The 16074-nt window shown below is 43.2% G+C and overlaps 2 protein-coding genes across 2 annotated transcripts in view; one reads left to right on the plus strand and one right to left on the minus strand.

Annotated features, from left to right (window-relative positions):
• Window positions 1-44: 44 nt before the first annotated feature.
• Window positions 45-3456, plus strand: dct (dopachrome tautomerase). The gene is made up of 8 exons (XM_084688630.1): window positions 45-401; window positions 627-926; window positions 1121-1221; window positions 1515-1681; window positions 1966-2145; window positions 2411-2546; window positions 2741-2942; window positions 3031-3456. The coding sequence occupies exons 1-8, from the start codon at window positions 113-115 to the stop codon at window positions 3195-3197; spliced, it is 1542 nt and encodes a 513-aa protein (XP_084544756.1). The 5' UTR covers window positions 45-112; the 3' UTR covers window positions 3198-3456.
• The window catches only part of LOC146233753 (glypican-6-like), a 55008-nt gene continuing 42378 nt past the window's right edge, over window positions 3445-16074 (minus strand). Inside the window, exons 7-9 of the mRNA XM_084688629.1 lie at window positions 8993-9129; window positions 7595-7770; window positions 3445-7115 (exon numbers count right to left, since the gene is read on the minus strand). Of these exons, the coding sequence (XP_084544755.1) occupies window positions 6910-7115; window positions 7595-7770; window positions 8993-9129 (519 nt within the window). The 3' untranslated portion in view covers window positions 3445-6909. The remainder of the gene's footprint in view (window positions 7116-7594; window positions 7771-8992; window positions 9130-16074) is intronic.

Below are 16074 nucleotides of genomic sequence, written 5' to 3' on the forward strand. Positions count from 1 at the left end.
CACAGTGGGATTCCATGCCATTCTGGAGGAACTAATTGGTGACATCATCGCAGTGAATTGGTGTGCAAACTGATTTTACTGGAAGGAGTGAGAGGAGACAGAAGTGTGAAAGATGATGAAAGCGTTGGTTGTGGTGTTGGTTTGTTTCGTCTTCAGGCCCGAGCCGACAGGGGCTCAGTTTCCTAGAGTGTGCTGCACGGTGGAGGGGATCGTGTCCAAGCAGTGCTGCCCGTCTCTGGGCTCAGATCCTGCTAACGTGTGTGGACGTTTATCAGGGAGAGGAAACTGCTCCAACATCAGGGTGGACAGCAAACCCTGGGGAGGACCTTATCGACTGAGAAATGTGGATGACAGAGAGAGATGGCCGACCAAGTTCTTCAATCAGACATGCAGATGCTCTGGTGAGTCATGCTGTAAACTGTTGTCTGTAAACCCTCATCTATGATTTTGGATTAGAGTGTTGGGTTACAAAAAAGTTACACTGGCTGACCAAAAATAGACCAGGACTTGGATATAAGCCAGACCTGCTGGAAGTTTCAGCATAAATTTGAGCACATTGTCGGTTTAACTCTATTTTGTATGTTTTTCTATTGTTGATGTGTTCTCTTCTCCTTTCCCATGTGCAGGTAACTTTGCTGGTTTTGACTGTGGCCAGTGTAAGTTTGGCTGGACAGGACCAAACTGTGACCAGAGAAAAGCTCCAGTGGTGAGGAAGAACATCCACTCTCTGACACCAGCTGAGCTCCAGCAGTTCCTGGATGTGTTGGACCTGGCCAAGACCACCACCCACCCAGACTATGTCATCGCCACGCAGCACTGGCTGGGCCTACTGGGACCCAATGGAACCCAGCCCCAGTTCACCAACATCTCCATCTACGACTTCTTTGTCTGGCAGCACTATTACTCTGTCAGGGACACCCTCCTTGGTAAACATCTTTTTACTATGTTCTCACTAACTAATTAGAATAATGCTCGTTTTTTTATTGAAAGATGCATTCTGTAAATCAATAAGCATATTTCTTTGTATTTTCGATGTGTTATTCCATTTTTGTATCTGTATGGCTGCTAGATATGTTAAAAATAGCTTTCTTCTCAAAACCTGGATATGGTGCCTTTGCAGGTCCAGGGCGTCCATTCAGAGCAATTGATTTCTCCCACAAGGGCCCAGCCTTCATAACCTGGCACAGGTACCACCTCCTCAGCCTGGAGAGAGAGCTGCAGGTAAGAGATATTATATAAACAGACCAATACACAAGGAAGTATCATAATCTCAATAAAAATGTTTTATCTATCTGAAGACCTCTGAAAAATGGTTCACTTGTTGGTATGCAAGTTTGTTAAGAGGCTGAGCTTCAGTTAACCAAACTGAGCTACGATAATCCTAAATTTTAGGGCTTTCAAAGTGATCAAGAATCAGTCATTCATAACAGTGGTAATGGTAAAAAACTAGAAATGATTTACACTTCTGTTAACAAACGGGCATTGGTCATTGGTCATCTTTTTTTCCTCTGCAGCGTTTAACAGGCAACGAGAACTTTGCTGTGCCGTACTGGAACTTTGCCACAGGCCAGAGTGAGTGTGACGTCTGCACAGACTCTCTCCTGGGGGGGCGGAACCCAGAAAACCCCTCCCTCATCAGCAACCAGTCCAGGTTCTCCAACTGGGGGGTGGTATGTAACAGGTCTGTCACACAAAGGTTTTTCATGGGTCATATTTGATGTTTATGTGCCTTGCTTTTCTCTGTTCATTAGTTTTTGTATATACAGAATACAGTATGCACATAATTAATGCATTATTAGTAATTACTTTTTGATTAAGCATCAGTACATTTTACAGATAAACATTTCATGTATCAATAGTTACCAATAATTTAATCTAATTTGAATTAAAACCTTTTTTTTTGCATACCACATCACCACAGTGGGCTAACAACAAGGTTGTAAAAATATGAACTTCTGCCTCTAGTCTGGACGAATACAACCAACTGGTGACTCTGTGTAACGGGACCAAGGAGGGCTCCATCAGGAGAGGTGTGGTGGAGAGGAACAACATGAGTCTGCCCACCATGAATGATGTGAGGAGCTGCCTCTCCCTCAGGGACTTTGACAGCCCTCCCTACTTCACCAACTCCACATTCAGCTTCAGGTCTTCTACGCATGCTTACATATATATCACATTTATCACATTACGATGACTAGTCAGTTGTAGACCAGATTGATTCATGTATATAACAGATCTAAACTTAAGAATACTGCCATGGGTGTTTCACAATGTATTTATTTTTACATTTTGCAGTACTACCAACAGAAATAATAGCTGAACCTTAACACTGACTACATGGAGGATGTTGAGACTTTTTAAACTGCAATGTGATGCTTTGATTTAAATATCAGTGATCGGTGTTTTACAGGAATGCTCTTGAAGGTTATGACAAACCAAATGGAGAGCTTGACTCATCGGTGGACAACCTGCACAATCTGGTCCACTCCTTCCTCAATGGTACCAGTGGTCTGGCCCACTCTGCTGCCAATGACCCCATCTTCCTGGTGAGGATTGAAGGATCTGACCCAGGGTTCATGTTCTTTCAAAGAAAGTGATAAATGATCCAACATAATTTTGGATGATATGACAAATATATATCCACCATAACCATTTAAAAGTATTTTGAGTGTGTGGAAATGTGCTAAATACTAGTTATTGTTGTCCATAATTATATAATATCATATTGTTGTGTTTGTAGGTGCTCCATGCATTCACGGATGCCATCTTTGATGAGTGGATGAAGAGGTTTGTTCCTACAAACTCCACCTACCCAGATGAGATGGCTCCTATTGGCCACAACAGAGATTTCAACATGGTGCCCTTCTTCCCTCCAATCACCAATGAGGAGATCTACGTGGCGGCTGAACAACTGGGCTACTCCTATGCCATTGCACTGGAAGGTGAGCAAATCTTGCTTGCGCAGAAATCTTCCAAAGCTATTTCTACCAGTAATATTCTCACAATTGATGTACTTTAATGCTGCCACAGACGGCGATGGTGGAGCCACAGTGTTTGTGCTGGGGTCCACTCTGGGTGGCGTGTTCCTGGGCCTCCTCCTCCTCCTCTTCATCATGGTGCAACGGAGAAGAAGAAGAGGGTTTGAACCTCTGATTAAAGCAGAGTTCACAAACAGAAAATACACAGAGGAAGCCTAGATAATAAAGTGGTTGTAATATTGAGCTGTTCTTCAGCACTCATACACACCTAAGTCCTCCACAAACCTTTTTTTATCTTTAAAGGCTAAGGCTACCACTACACCTATCACTACAAGTGAACCACATAGAAAAAGGAGAATTCTGGGCGTGAATCATTTTGTCCTGTAATTATTTACCACATTTTAATGATTGTAAAACTATTTTTTTCCCCCCATTTATACTAAAATTAAGTAATCAGATTGCAAAGTTGTTGTCATCTTTTATCAAATGTTTATTTGCAAGAAAGAGTAACAAAAAACGGAACAAATCTTTTTAATTGCAATAAAAAACTGTAAGGCATAATTGTAAGATTTTTATGTCAGCTAGATCATAGTACATATGATTTTACAAAATGTCAATGAATAATGTTTTGGAAACCTTTATTTGTACATTACTTTTGCTGATTCATGAACATCAATTTTCAAGACTTTATTGCAAAAATATTACCATTAAAAGTGCAATGATACAAAACATAAAAACAGTATCCTCTCTGACCATTGTTCATAATAAAGAATCTTATTCAAGGACAAACTGACAAAGGGGCAAACTGTTCTCCATGACTTTGCACATCATTTCCCCTACATCCATACAATGTGAACAATAATACTGACTTATCAAAAGGCAACAAGCAAGCCAACAAAATTGCTGCAACGCCCAACAGAGATCATGATAAGAGCTAAAGGTTATAATACTGGCTAACTCCCCTGATATGTAAGCGTAGCTGGCCTTTATGGTTAACTGAGCTGACTGGCCTTTTGGAGAACAGTGGACATACAGTCCTTCTTGAGACTGGTTTGGCTGGTCTGTGTCTGAGGGCTAAATAAAGTATGCCCCCTCCGAGTAATGCCGGGCCTCTCACAGCCTCGGTAGGCACGCTCTACTGACGATCCTCTCTGGAGCAACCAAGCCTGCCCGGGCCCTCTCCACCTCCTCAGATTCTCATTTCACAGGTGGCTGTGGTCGGCCTGAGGCCAGCCTGCACAGACACAACCACTCATGCTTCAGAGATAAACTCAATGACTTTTTTTTTTTGCCTTTGGCTGTTTAAGTCTTCAATGTATTTTGAATTTCAGCTGCAACAACATGGCACATTGTTTACTTTTCTTATTTACCATTTACAGCATGGCATTCGTGTAGTGAATTATCATTAATTATCATAATTAAAACCCTACCAAACATTTTATAAACTGTTTGGATTCAAAACAGTTTAATGCATACTCCATCGGTCAATAATTCGCAGAATATGCATGAATTTGATATGCAAACAAGGTGGTTATTAGGACCAATCTGATATTCAAAGCAGAACCTACAGGACAACTGGGCTGGCAAAAATACCCCTTTTCAGGTAATGTAAAAATATGAACATACAGTTTAAGGGACAGGCCTGTGAAGTTGAAAATGCTGTCAATTAAACACAAAGAGTTACCAGGTACAGATTCAAATCGGATACAGGAAATGAATACTGGACATCAACACAACCCATGTAAACATTTTCCTGCTGATTAAGCTGTTATGATTCACTTAGATAATGTATGAAATCCAACAACACACTTTAGTCCACTGCTGAACCTGCTAAGGATGCGTATGAGAAAATGAAATAATTTGCTGAATCAAGTGCACCCATGACAAGCCTTGTAAACCAGGAAGTATTCCTTAACTATAAGTTGACATTTTCTATTGAGGTGTTGATAATACAAAGACAGTATACCGTATTTATTCGAAAAAACCCCGCCCTCGAATAAATGCTGCACCAAAAATGAACGTTGTGTAATAAACGCTGCCCTCGAATAAACGCCGCACCAAACAATCTGAAAAAGATTATTTAATTTGTTAAATTCAACTTCAGTATTTATTACACATGTACATAACTTTCTGCACAGCTTTCTGTTTGAAAGCTAACGTGTATGAACGTTTCGGCGTACTGCTTCAGATTTCTACAGAATGTAGAACACTTGGATTAGAGAGAGTTGTACTACCAATGCACACCTACTTGATAGCCAATGAGAAATGGAGTTGCTGCACTCATAGACAGACAAAGAATAGACAAGGAGGTCAGCGGTAGTAAATGAAACCTCCGTTTTTAGCTGCATGATTCATTTGTCACAATGCCAGCAACAAAGTTGTCTATGGCAACACTGCAGCTACAATTCACAAAATCTCTCTTACTAATTAAACGCCGCCCTCGAATAAACGCCGCCCTCGAATAAACGCCGCCCTCGAATAAACGCCGCCCTCGAATAAACGCCGCCCTCGAATAAACGCCGCCCTCGAATAAACGCCGCCCTCGAATAAACGCCGCCCTCGAATAAACGCCGCCCTCGAATAAACGCCGCCCTCGAATAAACGCCGCCCTCGAATAAACGCCGCCCTCGAATAAACGCCGCCCTCGAATAAACGCCGCCCTCGAATAAACGCCGCCCTCGAATAAACGCCGCCCTCGAATAAACGCCGCCCTCGAATAAACGCCGCCCTCGAATAAACGCCGCCTCAAAAATGAATCCCGCAGAGTTTATCTGAAGAAATACGGTAAGTACAGTGAAGTATGAAACAACACAAACAGGATGGGATCTTATTTCATCTGCACTCGGAACAAAAAAACACAATCATTGGTAAGAACTGTATATGATTTGAGTTATCAAGTTAAACTTGAATAGCAACTGGTTTGTAAATTTGGTAACATTTTCCAGTAGTGTCCTTTTACAGCGTCAATTCATAAGTACATGTACTGAGTACAATAATAGGCAATGTGAAAATGAACATGTATTTACACACTGCAATTATGTGACACTATGCACCACTGTAAACGCTACTGTGCTCTTTCAATTGTGCTCTCTCCTATTCAAATAATATACACTTGTATATTTTTGACATATACAATGACACTATATAATTATACAATTCTCCACAACAAAATGATATATTATAATATTTTGTTTCAATTATAAGTATATTTTGTGTATTATATGAATATTTTGTTGAACTCGATACATTGCCTATTAAATACTGTAGTACTTACTTATGTAATGAAACTTTAACAAGAATACTAATGTAAAATGTTACTGTATATTTAATAAACGAAGGGCTTCAAAGCAAAAATTTAAGGGTAGCAGCCAACTAATATTTTGTGGTGCTGTTTAATAAGTTTAATCTTTACACACCTTTCAAAAGATAATTTAGTTTGACTTGCAAGATGTGCAAGTCAAGACTTAGACCACATCATATAATTTTGGTAAACATGTTCTAATTCTCATCACTTAAAGCTGAGATCTCACATTCTCACAGTGGTACAACAAAATAATACATTATCTTTTACAGCATCAACAAACCAAAAGAATCAAAGTGCATGTTTTTTTGTTTTCTCATGGAGACCTACATTTCCTGTATGCAAAAAAAGTGATCTCCAGTCAGCTTACGGAACAGAGTTTGACAGGGGGCCGTCTGTTTAACATAGTGGAGCTGTGGCTGAAGGCAAACACCTAAGCATGGTACTGCACAGTCTTTGGGAGGGGGGGAGGGGGAGAACCAGGATGCCTGGGGGCTCTCTTCCAAGCACCCCTCTGTATCCAAGAGGCCAAGACTGCATGAAAACCTGACCACAGCCCCAGTCTGAATACAAAACAAACCAGCGGAAAGAGAAACCCTGCTGTCCACGTGGGGGCCGGTTCCCCCAGCATTATCTCCAGAGCCGGTGCAGTGCCAGGGCTGCCAGGGCGAGCGTGGCCCACAGGACTAGCGAGGGGGCGGGGAGCGTGGCGGAGTCGTGGATGGGGCCGCTGCGATCAGCCCCCACCACGGGGGCCTCGGTGCTGACAAAGTCAAACTCTGTGACGCAGGCCTCCGTGCAGCCACTGCCACTCGCCGAGCCGCTCCCCTCGTCACCTGCAGAAGCACAGCAGCACAGAGGACGCCTCAGAACCACAGAACAGCAGCACAGAGGACGCCTCAGAACCACAGAACAGCAGCACAGAGGACGCCTCAGAACCACAGAACAGCAGCACAGAGGACGCCTCAGAACCACAGAACAGCAGCACAGAGGACGCCTCAGAACCACAGAACAGCAGCACAGAGGACGCCTCAGAACCACAGAACAGCAGCACAGAGGACGCCTCAGAACCACAGAACTCACTGCTTTCTGTAATGTATACAGTACTGTAATCCATATGTACTATACTATATCTATACCGTCTGTGCAAATCACATATTGCTGACATAAAAATGTGTAATTGTTTTTGTATTTTTATTATTTTTCTATACACTTTCATGCATGATTGCCATGGGAAACAACATGAACGTTGTTTGTTTACTTAACTAACCCTAACCCACATGAGAAAACGGTAAAGTATGCAGCGAAGACTTACTTGAGTCTTGGAAGTAGATGTCATTGCCATTGAAGGCATTTTTTAGCTTGGTGGTCATCACCCTCAAAGCCATGATCTGCTGGCGTATGAATGTGTCTGGTCTGGTGATGTCCACACCCACCTCTGGGTTATTGACCTGATTGGTTAGTCCATCCTTGAGGACCTCTGGGAAATACCTGATGGTCCAGACGAAAACAAACGTGGTAATAAACAAAAAATACAGCTACCATGGTTACGCTGAAAAGACCTGTCATATCCACGGCCAACAATTTTCCTTTCCATTCTCCTCCTGTTTTATGCACACCTAGGCCAAGACCTGTCATTTGAAAATTAGCAAAACGCTTCAAGTGGAACATTGCAGCAACATGGAGTGTTTGGGTGAATGGGGATGAAGCCAGGGAGGCTAATTCCACCAGACAGCCTCATAACAGGCTGTCCTGGCCTCTGGCATGCTGGGGATGTCACAGAGAACTCTCCAGAATAGGAGGCTGTGTTCTGACCCCCCTCCTCTCCGCCCCCCCCCTCTCTGCCCCCCCCCCCCCTCCTCTCCACCCCCCCCTCCTCCTCCCCTCCCCTTCAGCTAGATAAGGCAGGGTGAGAAGAGGCTGCTCTCTCTCTCTCTGCAGTGCTTCATCTTGTTGTTTTTGTCCACTGTTCACATTCTGACAGAAGGGCCGAGCCAGAGTCTGTCAGGGTAGGATAAACTCTTGACCCTGCGTATGTTGGGGAATGTGTTGACACACTTGTAAGATATTTCTCTGGGGAAAACATCCTCAACGGGTGTATCCAGGACGTGTCAGACACATTTTTTTAAACTTTCATTTCACAGACTACTTCTTCTGAACTGGTTGGACAACATAATTACTTTTTACTGGAACAAAAATATTTTTTTGTTGTTTATACTAATGTAGAAACAAATGGAAGCACAACAATAACAGGAATGGAACACAATGATGTCAAGCAGAAAGCAACACAGTTGTGTTCCCTTCTGGAGCGAGGCAACATTTAAGCTTAAATTGTCAAACATTCTGGTTAATAATGCACATTTTCAGAGGGAGAAACGTGAGAGAACTGGTTGCAAAGAAACATCAAAGCAAATTTCAGCAAGCATTTAAGGGTCTCTCTGGGGGGCACCAGTTACAGTAAGACGCTGCCTGGTCTGACTGTTGAACAACTCCTTGGTGGAACTTGAGCGTGTTTGTCTTCCACTTGTGTTGCCTCCGCCAAAATTCTACTCCAAAGAACGCAAGGCTCTTCAAGCTATTGCATGTGGGTTGGTGCAAATACATAATCCAGGGTTCCTAATTCAGAGCTCAGACATGTTACACAATTCATTGGGAGGATTTAAAACTTTGTTGTTGTTGTTGTTGATCTTTGTACGAGTGGCTGCATAAGTACCTGCCCTTGGTGTGGCCATTCCAACACTGGTCATCACTGGCGTCCCCAGCAGTGACGCGGTCCTCCTGACAGATGGCTTCAGGCACGCTGGACCAGAACTTCCTATAGAGCTTCAGTTTCTCCTTAATGTCAATCACCTGGACACAAGAAGGAGGGACACCAGTCAAACAATTGATGGGCTTGCATGTGAAACTCGAGCAACGTTGCTTCACACGCGAGTCAGCGATCAGATGTGGCGTGCCATGCAGATGGCGGGTGGAGGACTGGTACACTGGAGGCTAACGCTCACAGAGGCCTTTCTGCTTACCACCCCCGCAGAGTGAGATTCACACATTTGCATGACAGTCACACACCAACAACTGGAGCATGTTTCAACACTTAAGCTTCATGAATCTGACTTGTGCCAAAAAAAAAAAAAAAAAAAGGCTCCACATTTCCATATTCCACTGAAGTGAGGGGGAAAACCTGATAGGTAAAGGTAAGGCCCCATTACCTGGCTCCCCCGTCATGCTGAGGTCTGAGTTGGAATACTGAACCTGAGCAGAACATGAAAGGTGCTGTTGTGCCAGTGTGGCATTGCTGTAGGGCCTGACACTGCTTTTGATGTGTTAATCCTGTCACACAGATACCAAAGCACTTTAACAGTTCTGATCCTGCCCAGAGGGTCAGCACTCACTGCAACAAAATGACCCACCATGTTCAACTTAACCACACATCTGCCCCAGTATTACGTAAACACCACGCAGAGAAACACAGTTAGACGGTATACAGTACCGCCGTAAGTAAGGCACCTGACACATACAGTGCCAAACAGATTGTGCCCATTTGTGATGAACCATATACTGTATACTGATAAACCATACTGTAATTACAATATATTTTCCCGACATATTCAATGCAACCGATCACATCAGTTGGTTTCAGACTGAACCGATTCAAATAGCTATATGCAGAAGTGATTACAATAATATGTATTCCAAATGGAGTTATTTAGATTCTCTATAGGCCATTTCATACAAAAATATTTAATATTGAATATGGTTGTCTTCCTCTCCATCCTCTTGACTACAAACTGATATTCCCAAAGAGCTATACTATAAGTGTTCCAAAAAGAGATTTCAGTATTTTCTGAAATTGTATTTGACTTTTGTACTGTATTTGACCTCAAATGCTTCAGAAGACCAAAGAAGGGAGAAGAAAAAAAGAGGTATAAAGTGCTTTCATATGAGCAGCACAGATGCAATTTACTTCTTTAAACTGCTTTTCAGTCAGAGTCAGTCTGGCACTCTACTGTGCTTTCCCTATGAATAAATAAAGAGAGTCTGGGGACAGCCTAAGCAAGCAACAGCAGAGCTGGTGTGATATCAGTGTGAACACTAGGTGGCACTATTTATCTGCGAATCGAAGAGCGTCTGAGAGCAAAAAAAGAAGCAAGATCGAGAATGAGAAATGGAAAGAGAGAGAAAGAGAGAGACAATGAGAGAGAGTCAAAGAGAAAGGGAGAGGCTGAGAATTCCAATCAAATCAAGTAAATTAATAAATAAATAAATAAACATGGATTATACTAATCATTCATAATTAATACTCATGTAACAAGGCCTTGTTTAAACTGTGCTGTCTCTTGCCGTGCTAATATGCAATGGGAATAGCAAATGGGAATGGCAAACTGGGCAAGCGTCTAGCATGTGATAACACAAATTGGTTACATGTACTGTAAGTTAATGTATTCAGCCAACCCGCCCTGAAAAGAGGAAGAAATATACTGATTGCATCACTGAATAAATGCACACATTTAATTGAAACAAAAGGTGGAGAACTAATTTTCATCATACTGGAATAAACACATTTTAATCTCCGCATAAATCTAGCAAGCATGATGAAGGTAGCAAACAGTAGCAGGTTCGTCTGCATCAATCCTAAAGACAAACACAGTTGGATCAAGAGGTACGGATTAAAGTGAGGAGAATCGAGAGACAGCATGATAAAGCAAATAAAGAGGTGTTGGCAACAAGCTTCTTGTTACCTGTTACTGGCAGCCAGACAGAGAGACCATCTCCTTATGAGTTGCTGACCAGCAGGTGGTTGAAACAGACCTGAAGAGCACTGCCTCACACACAGCATCTCGGGAACCAACAACGCTTTTGTTTTTCAACCCAATGTGATCCAAACAGATAATTACAGGTCTACATGTTGGATGATAGCAAAGGCTTGGGACATGAAAGGTGTTATTGATGCAGTAAAACATGTTTCTGTCCCTCATGGATGACAGGACTAATGACAGGATTGCTGATAGGAGAGGTGTTGACTGTCAAAAGATGTGAGTCTGATGTTTATCATGTCGTTTCCTCTCATGTGGCACTTAGAGGAACACTTAAGATAAATGACAACTAAGCAGCGTAATTATGTTTCCTTCGACTGTCACACAGACACAATCACGCCGGGGCCTCTGTAAACATGTGTATGCTATACTCACAGTGGGGGTACTTATACTATGCCAAGTAAGAGGACCCTGGACAAGCCCATTACAGGGCCTGTGTGGCCAAACCTCTGTGCCCTACATTCTGCTTAATGCATCATGTCATCTATAATCCATCACTTCTCAAAGCACCAGCAGTCCTTTTGGTTAATGACTTTTTTTTTTCCTACTGTACTGTAACTCTACAGGACATTGTGTACCCATGATGCCTTTCTGACAGGAGCTACCAGGTAGATAGACAGGGGGAGCTGTACGTCCGGACCAACACACACGACAGGGAAAAAGTAATTAGGAAATGCGAGGCTGTCCGTGGATTGGTGAGGATAAAGGTTTTTGCAGGTTCACAGAGACTTAAGAGAGCTTTCTAGTCTTGTTTTACACAGTACATGCAGCACTGATGGAAAGATTGTCTGCATATTGTTGCGACAAGCTTTTTACATGAAGGTCATGGAACAGGGGATGGAGTGGTTTGACTATATTGAAGATTAAACCTCAAATTAAATTTGAGGATTGAATTGCGGCGACAGTCAAGTCTACACTTCTGTCTCTATGGACAGAAACTGTACATTCACTCCTATTGTCTCTCTCTCTCTCTCTCTCTCTCTCTCTCTCTCTCTATCTCTGTCTCTCTCTCTCTCTCTCTCTCTCTCTCTCTGTCTCTCTCTCTCTCTCTGTCTCTCTCTCTCTCTCTCTCTCTCTCTCTCTCTCTCTCTCTCTCTCTCTCTCTATGTCTCTCTCTCTGTCTCTCTCTCTGTCTCTCTCTCTCTCTATCTCTCTCTATCCATCCCTCTTCTTCTCTCTGGCCCCCTCTGTAGCTGTCTGGAGAGGGATTACCAGGGACTCTAACTAATGGCTGTAAACAGCAATGCAGGGGATTAATCCAGCTGTAAACCTCATTAAAAAGGAGCCTGTTATGTGCTAATGCTCACGGTAAATAATATACAACAGTACCTGTCATACGGTAGGCATGGCTTCACCCTTTCACATCATCGACCATGGAAAATGCTTTAAAATTCAAAGCAGCATGTTCCAAGCCTAACACACTGCATAAACAATATTTACCCACAGTAGAAAATAATTGGGTAGTTAGAAGTAGACAAATATATGAGGAATATGTACAAATGATCATCATTTGCAAACAAACAGTACAATTCATCAAGATAATGAGGATGGTGAACACATGGTAATTTGTGTATTATGTTCAAACCAGTTCATCACTGAAAGCTAAGCATACTGGTAGCAGCTGCTTGGTTAGTGCTGGATGTGAGTTTATGTGCATGACAATCCAATCCTGATTTGCATGTGTGTTTATGTGTGTCCGTGTGTCAGTGGGGGTGCATGTATGTTGATCAAACAGTTGCTGGGTTCCACCTTTCAGCACAGCGTACCAGTGTGCGTCCACTGTCCCCGGATCAGTCGCGTTCAGATGCCCTTGCCTATCTTCAGATCAGACGCTGCCATGTCAGAGGCTTTGAAGCTGCAGTCCCAGTCCTGGCTGCTTCACGATGTCAGGAGCCCAGCCTCTGTACACTGGTGTTGTGCTGACAGGCTGACCGAGGATCAATCTGCCTTTCATATGACTTTAACCACACCGTCTTCAATATCACACACACGCAGCACGCACGTACACACACACACACACACACACATGCCGTCTCTCTCTCTTTCTATCTCACTCTGTTTTGTGTTCTTTCTCTCTCTGGCAAATAGAACCGCACACACACTTTAAACTGGGGTAGTGGTCGCTTTTGAGGATGTTATGAGGAAACGTGTGAATGATAAACCTTTGTTTCTTGCAGTGAATCAAAGGATCGTATATCAGACGTCTTCAATGTCTAACATAAGTACCCCTCTGCGACTGGTCAGAGCTAAATTAGTGCAGGCTCAATCTAATCATAGCCTGTGCAACAGGGTCTCCCCACAGAAACCGCAAGAGCCTGACTACTCGGTGATCAACATATTTTCCCTGGCAACGGTTGTTACCGTCTGTATTAAAATAGTTTTTTCATTTGATATGAATACTGGATTCAACGTGCATCTCAATGACAGAGTCCAAGGAGTCTGTCTGCTCCCCCAGCTAGCACTGGGAACCCACACATCCTTGTCTCTCAATAACAGTCCACTGCAAGGTTAACAATTCATCAGACAAAGTATGTGCAAAGTCGGAATAACAACATCAAAACAAACCATTTGAACGTGAACTTGGAGTTGTACAAAACCCTCTATACTGAAACTACAGTTTCTTTTCTACTCAATATGGCGCTGTCATAGGCAGCAACCCTCAGGATTAGAGTCGTTTCCAAAGAATGTTCAGGAAGGACAGAACTGGGGTGCTCAGGAGGTTTACCTTACGTAAAACAAATGTGATGAAAGTGCTCGTTGGTAGGGAACACAAAAGTTCAGTAAACAAAAAACATCTTCTGGTCTTCTCAGAAAAAGCCTTTATTCAGATATTCAGCTATTTCATGGTGAAATACTAAAAACATAAAAGCACAGCTAGGTCACAACCCATGAGTGGTCCAATCAGCCTTCTTCTAAGGATGTGTGTATATGTGTGTGTTTAGGTGTGTATGTATCAGTGTATGTCTGTGTGTGTTTGTGTGTGTACGTGTGTGAATGGATATGTGTGTGTGTGTGTGTGTGTGAGTGTGTATATGTGTGTGTGTGCCTGTGTACCCCTGAGGGTGTGTGTCCCTCGACACGGCTATTTAATCACTGGTGTCTTACACCTCATAAAGCCCTTCCTGCTGGGCCTGGGTCCACCCATAAACAGCGAAGCTCTCAACCACAACTTGCCATCTGTCTCCAAAAACACTTTTTGCATATGAATAAACCGTAGCGCAAGATAATATTGGTCGAGAAAGAATACACGAAGTAAATGACCTTTGTTGTTATGGTTTGAATAGCAAGTGGTTCAACCATGGATTTTCGTTTGCATTGGAGCTTTTGTCCTTGTCTGGTAAACAGTCGTGCTCCCTGAGAGGTGACTGGGGTTAGTGCTCAGAGCAGGCGGCAGTCTGCACATACTCGTGGGCTTCTCTCATTTAATCAATACCCATCAACTGAGGGCAAATACAAATATGTTTCCCCTCTGTGACTCGGCGCTAGGTCACCCCTGAAAGAGATCAACCAGCTGTTAATGCTTTCAGTCTGAACACACAGGAACATTACACCCAGAAAGCTACTCCTGCAGTTGCCACTCAGGCAACGCCATCTTCACTCTCTAAAGTACACCACTAATACTTATGCTGAGTAAACGGTACCTTGAGTCAAAGTGTCTCGCTTGATGAGTTTGACAACGTCGTCACATTCCACCAAACCCCAAAGTCCCAACAGCTACCTCAACTGCCACTCCAAGCCACAGTTTCACAGGCAGCCCCAACCATAGTTTACACTTCAGTCCCAGCCCCAGCCCCAGTCCCAGCCCCATCCCCAGCCCCGGCCCCAGCCTCAGCCCCGGTCCCAGCCCTGGCACCATCTCTGTTCCCAGACTCACTCCCAGTCACCAGCCCTGTTTCCCTAAAAGCCTGATAATATCTGTGCATCAAATCTGACCAGGCGGAAGGCTTGGTGATTTAACACGTAGATCTCAGCATGGCGGTGGCTATCCTGCCAGTATATCACCCCCAGTAACGGCACCATATGTCCGCTCCAGCCTTGTCGCTCCAGCTGATAGCACTGCGCATCCTGGGCACGCCTGCTACCTGACGGAAGCTGAAATCTTATTGTTATTCAAATGTGCTATTATTTCCAGCTATCTTTGATTTTAGCAGCAACGGTTGACAACAATGAGAGAAATGCAGAGAGATCCATCTTTGCGTACAGCCTGACAAAGATGGAAAGGATGACACAGTTGCAAGCAAGGCAATGTAACAAAGGCAATGAATATTTATCACTGTTCACAAGGTTTCCCATACATCGCTCTTTGATATAAGCAATCTTCGTTTTCGACAAGGAGATGGTTTTAGACAAGGTTCACGCGCGCAGCAGTGATGAAACACTATTCTGATCTATTATTCCATCTATAGGCAGGCTGTAGTTGCTGTGGCAGGCAGATTGGTGTTGATTTGGAAACTCCATAAAAATTTACAAAAACTGTAATACAGCGCTGAATGCTTTAAATAACGTGACGGCTCATGTCAAGGGCAAGTTTTGATTCCGCCTCTAAATATGTAGCACACTGAATATTGCATTCTGTCTCAGTTCTGATAGACCCTGGAGGTGCCTCATCACTCTACAACTCTCAACACATCCTATTAACTTCAGGTTGTCACATGCATTGCTGAAATTATTCATCAGACACATCAATTTAGCCCTCGACTACCTGTAATATAATAAAAAACACTGCCTGGATCCCAAAATAGCTCAAATAGTGTTGTTTCAAGGGATGCATAATTAACTGCTAATGGCGTCACCCTCTGTGGGCTGATTTGGTCAGGCTCCGTCACAGGGAGATGTGTCCACTTGTGTCTGATTTCCGCCCCCACAAAACATTTCAGGAGCAGACACATTAAGACCTAACACTACCTGTAATAATGAGAGGGTTTCAGTGTAACACTACATGTTTAACCAGTAGGTGGAAGTGCATTTGTACTCATTACCATGC

Source organism: Hypomesus nipponensis, chromosome 23 (genome assembly GCF_054491055.1).
Source record: "Hypomesus nipponensis isolate SF chromosome 23, ASM5449105v1, whole genome shotgun sequence".
Taxonomy (NCBI): Eukaryota; Metazoa; Chordata; class Actinopteri; order Osmeriformes; family Osmeridae; genus Hypomesus; species Hypomesus nipponensis.

Bases quoted from the DNA above. Each gene is read 5' to 3' on its own strand.
- dct (XM_084688630.1), top strand. From the start codon at position 113: ATGATGAAAGCGTTGGTTGTGGTGTTGGTTTGTTTCGTCTTCAGGCCC. The intron at 402-626 runs GTGAGTCATGCT...TCCCATGTGCAG, and splicing joins TCAGACATGCAGATGCTCTG to GTAACTTTGCTGGTTTTGAC. The intron at 2,547-2,740 runs GTGAGGATTGAA...TTGTGTTTGTAG, and splicing joins CCAATGACCCCATCTTCCTG to GTGCTCCATGCATTCACGGA.